Raw genomic sequence first — 4,658 nt, forward strand, 5'->3', positions numbered from 1 at the left:
TGCTCTACTTGTGAACAATCGGCCGACATAAAGGCCGGTCTAAATTATGACCTGCGCTATATAACTTTGTTATATATCTGGTCGGCTCAAAGGCTCGCTAGGAATATCTAAGCTTAGTGTTCGCTCTCAATATATGGTCGAATGTTTCTAGAGCTAGGCGGGCTTTATAGATTTATCTCTCCGTTCAGTGCTAAGACATACAGACTAAACCCGAAAAACCTCAGAGTCGATTGAGCATATGGGTAATTCCTCACTCTTGCAATATTACTTTCAGCTTATAGATTCAGTCCTACAGTGCAGTACAATCTTTAGTATAAATCAAACTATCACAAGGTTGGACGTACTTACGAGTCCGAGCACTTTGTTATCCAATAGTCAATCTCTCATCATACGGTCGGTCAGTCCTAGAGTTGATTGGACCTGTGAGACTTGACTTCTCATTACTTATTAGATCTTCAGTATAAGCTTACGAGCATCTTGCCAACTAGACTTATGGCCGATCAGACTTATGGGATTCAACTCCCCTTTCGAAGGTATAACACTCCTATTTATAAGTTTAATCGGGTTCACGAGGTGTTGTTCCCATTTCCTATATGAATGCTCAAGGAAAACCATATAAGGTAATTCTCATTACAAATTCGGTCGGATATAGAGACGGTCAGGATACCCCATTCGTCCAAGTATCAAGCATGCTATATTATATTCCAAGAGATAACATTGTCAGGGAATCATAACAGATTGTCAGAATAATAGTTATTCGTCAGATAATATTTTTCGATTAAAATCTATGCATTCAATGGAACCTTCTTACGAAAGTTCCAATATAACTTTTATCATTATTGCTGAGACTACATGAGACTGTTCATATACGTATAACAGAAGATTCCTTGGAGGCTAACTGTACACCTTTCATTAATTATCTGACATCTTTTGACACCGAATATTTTATGTCATCTCATTATTGTGGAGTTATGAGATGTGATATAAAAGGGAAGATTCTCTCTGTTGGCGAGGTATACTCTACAGATTATTACGCAAGATTACTTTTTACTAGGTTCACTCAATCTTACTTCTCTTCTCCTCCATATTTCACTCGGTCATTATACTAACTTGAGCGTCAGAGAGCCTATGCTAAGCATTCTTTCCTTGATTTTTGCCCTAACATTCTGTTGACTTTTTCGAGTGTGCACAGAAAGGTGTGCCAAACGTCATCATTTCTCCCTAGCAAAATCTTCTTCAAATCAACAGCAGTGTCACCTTTCCCGACAAACTATCTCCGTAGCTTTCAGATAGGATCAATATCCAATGATACAATTGGCACATCATCAAGCTCCTTATCGGTAGGTACATCAAAGTAAACAACGCAATTTACCTATGATGAATATTTTTCATTATAATAACTATTATAGTTATTTTATCATTTTAAGGAGATTTTTGTGATAACTTTTATCTATTCTTCCGAATGAGTTTATTTGTGATTACTCTTTTCATCATAATTTCATGCTTGTGATTAAAATTAATAGTATTTGTGATAATTTGTTTTATAAATAATCATTTTGTTGTTTGACAAAATAGAATTACTATGTGCCAACCTTAGGAGTCAACAAATAAAAAGTCAATCAATTTGTTTATATATAAAGCATTTTAATATCGACATCCACTACTTCGTATGAACATAATGAGCGAACCAACAAATCAATATCTCATTGAGAAACAGCTTGATGATAAGAAAGGAGTTTCCATGTTACTACTTTGCACTTATATATAGGTTTATATAGGCTTTATGTGCATGTCCTATTTTTGTAGATTATTTCATTATATGTTATGATCTGGTGGTAAGGTGAGGCCCCTCCAGGAGAAGGTCATGGCCACGTGGAAGGTCAGGATCAAGACAGTCAACGTTTCTGGATCATCGTCCGACCGAACGCCCTACTCATCCGGTCTGATCAAGGAATTTCCGGACCAACATCACTACGGCTCGGCTAGGTACCAAACTTCCGACGCTCAGAGTTCATCGTCGAAGCGTGTGCCGAGCGGTCGTCCCGCTCAGACTCTCACCAGGACTCGGATCCGGCAACGCAGAGACACGGCTCCCTCGTTCGACAACAAGGGTCAGATCAGTCGAATGGCGGCCGAGCAGTCTTCCCGCTCGACCCTAGAGACGACAGCGCCAGAACATTGACGGTTAGCCAAGTGGCTCTTCCACTCGGCCCCCATGAAGAGTAGTCATCTGACGGACGTAGATCGGCTGAGCGACTCTCCCGCTCGGTACTCTCCCACTCAGACTAGTAATAGACAAAGGGAGCAGTTGAGAATATCTTCCTAGAAACCAGTATCACCGACAGGCAGCACGACTGGCGGCATGGTCAGACAGAATCGTACGGTGGAAGCTTCCACTGCCATGTTAGGGATATGCTCGGGCTGTTGAGGTATAACGTCAGACATACTTTTCTGACACGTCCTTTCAGGGTATGCTTTGAGGAGCGTGTGTGCCTTGAGAAGCGTGCACACGTCTCCTGGAAGTCCTATATAAGGACCACAAGGGCTTCGACGGAGGTAGGTTTGTTCTACTGTAGCTATAGTTACGCTGCTAATTTCATTTCTTTGCTTGCTTGCTTGTTGCTTCGCTGGAGATCTGACTTGAGCGTCGGAGGGCCATCGTCGGGGAACCACTCCCTGGCTCGACACTGACGCTTTTGTGCTTGCAAGCTAGTCTCGTCGGAGGTCCATGCACGGTCCGCAGCCCGCAGGAGCGTCACATCTCCAGCGTTCGTCACCTCGACTCTCGGACAGGATCATGTTAGATCAAACTTTCTATAACAAATTAGAGGTTCAAGAAACTAGCACCAAAACATATTAGGTCATAATTCAACATCTAAAGGAAAGGTTAAGCTCATGTAAACTTATATAAATTAAAGAAATAACATGAATTCTTCTTTTCTACTTTTCCCTTTATGCATGCTTTAATTTCATGAACCGAACTTCAACGCAATCTTTAGCCTACCAGTCAATTTTCTCAACTCCTGGTTTTTGTCACTATATACATATATAATATATTGAAATTATTAACTAGAAAATAATTCGATAAAAGAAACAACTTCAAGAACATATTAACTCTCACACTCCTCTCTTCCCAGTTCTTTACAGGAGAGTTCAAAGCGGATGTAAACAAGCAAGCAACAGCTAGTGCAATGGCCATTTCAAAGGCCCTTCTCTCTACTAAACAAGGCACGAGAGGTCCATATACATTACTATATATCCTAATTAAACAATTGATAACGCTGCTAATTAATTAATTAACATAAATAATTAATCGTTTCCAAATCCTTCCCCTGTAAGTAATTGTGTACTAATCAAAATCCGTAAGTACTTGTCCATGCCTCATCAAAGTCGTCGTCATAGTTCTTCATCGGCATTACAGAAGAGATATCGATGTTACGATCGGTGCTCAATCCTTTCTCGAGCGACGGATTCTCTAACTTGCACTCCATCATGCTCGCAGATGATCCCAGCAATGTCCCATCTTGGAGGAGGTAAGCTCCCAAGCTCGCCGTCCCCACTGAGCTATAGATGTTGCTGTAGTTTAGGGTTTGAAGAGAAGGAGCTGATTGCGAACCCCAAAATGGATTCATGGCGACGTTGTTCTGGTGTTGATGATCATAATTTAGGTTTGACTCGATCAATGGAGGCAAGGTGCCATCAACGAGATCATCTCCTGCTGGTGGACTATTGATCAGTCTCTTCAGCCCTACGTTCTTGTTCATAACCCTGCATACTACCCATTCATCCTGATATAGATCGATAGTGTAAGTGAATATAGAACTCGGTGAAATGTACGTAGTAGAAATGGATATATATATACACGTACCTTGGAAGATCTTGGGAGATTGGGGAGGAGATGCTGGCCTTCGAGCCTGAATTCATGCATCACCCAATTGGTCTTTTCACCCCGGGGAGCTCTTCCCTTGTAGAACACAAGGGTTTTCTTCATGCCGATGAGGGTGGTGGTTTTGGCCTTAAAGATCTCCTTGTCTTTACCGGTGGCTTTCCAGTAGCCAGACTCGGTGGCCCTGTTGGTCCTCATCCCTGTCGGGTACTTCCTGTCCTTTTGGAAGAAGAAGTACATCTCCTTCTCCCCTTGCATCTTCGCCTTGCCTTTAATTATCGATAACAAATCATTATGTTCATCAGAAAAATTAAGATCAAACCCAGTGAAAATTAAAGGGAATATATTCGAGAGATGATACTTCGAAGTTGCCATGGTTCGCACTTGTTCAAGTCCACATCTCCCATGGCCGTCGAGGTGAAGCTGAGGTTGACGATCCTGGGGATGAGGTAGTGAAGGATGATCTCCTCGTCTTTGGGGTGGAACCTGAAACCAGGAGGCAAATTTATGCTCTCTCCCATGATCATAAACCAATTGAGAAGAAGAAGAAAGAAGAAGAAGAAGAAGCGGGGGAAAATTAGGAAAGAGGACGAGTGGGGTTGATATATAGAAGACGACTCCTAGCTAACCTAACGTCGACATACTCATTGCGTGCAGTGTAAGGAACGTCTCAGAGTTTGGAATAGGTCCATGCCATTACTTTAATGCTCTTGGTACTGGTTTCATTGCCCATAACATTAATATTCTCTCTTTTTTCTTTTTCTTAATTTAG

The 4,658-nt window shown here is 41.6% G+C and overlaps 1 protein-coding gene across 1 annotated transcript; it reads right to left on the reverse strand.

The window, feature by feature from the left end:
- Positions 1 to 3,078: 3,078 nt before the first annotated feature.
- LOC121987699 (NAC domain-containing protein 87-like) lies at positions 3,079 to 4,453 on the reverse strand. Its single transcript, XM_042541435.1, has 3 exons — positions 4,248 to 4,453; positions 3,869 to 4,155; positions 3,079 to 3,788 (listed from the first exon to the last, which is right to left on the reverse strand). Exons 1-3 carry the CDS (start codon positions 4,411 to 4,413, stop codon positions 3,354 to 3,356), a joined length of 888 nt encoding a protein of 295 aa, XP_042397369.1. The 5' UTR covers positions 4,414 to 4,453; the 3' UTR covers positions 3,079 to 3,353.
- Positions 4,454 to 4,658: the final 205 nt, after the last annotated feature.

This window comes from Zingiber officinale, chromosome 5B (genome assembly GCF_018446385.1).
Source record: "Zingiber officinale cultivar Zhangliang chromosome 5B, Zo_v1.1, whole genome shotgun sequence".
Taxonomy (NCBI): domain Eukaryota; kingdom Viridiplantae; phylum Streptophyta; class Magnoliopsida; order Zingiberales; family Zingiberaceae; genus Zingiber; species Zingiber officinale.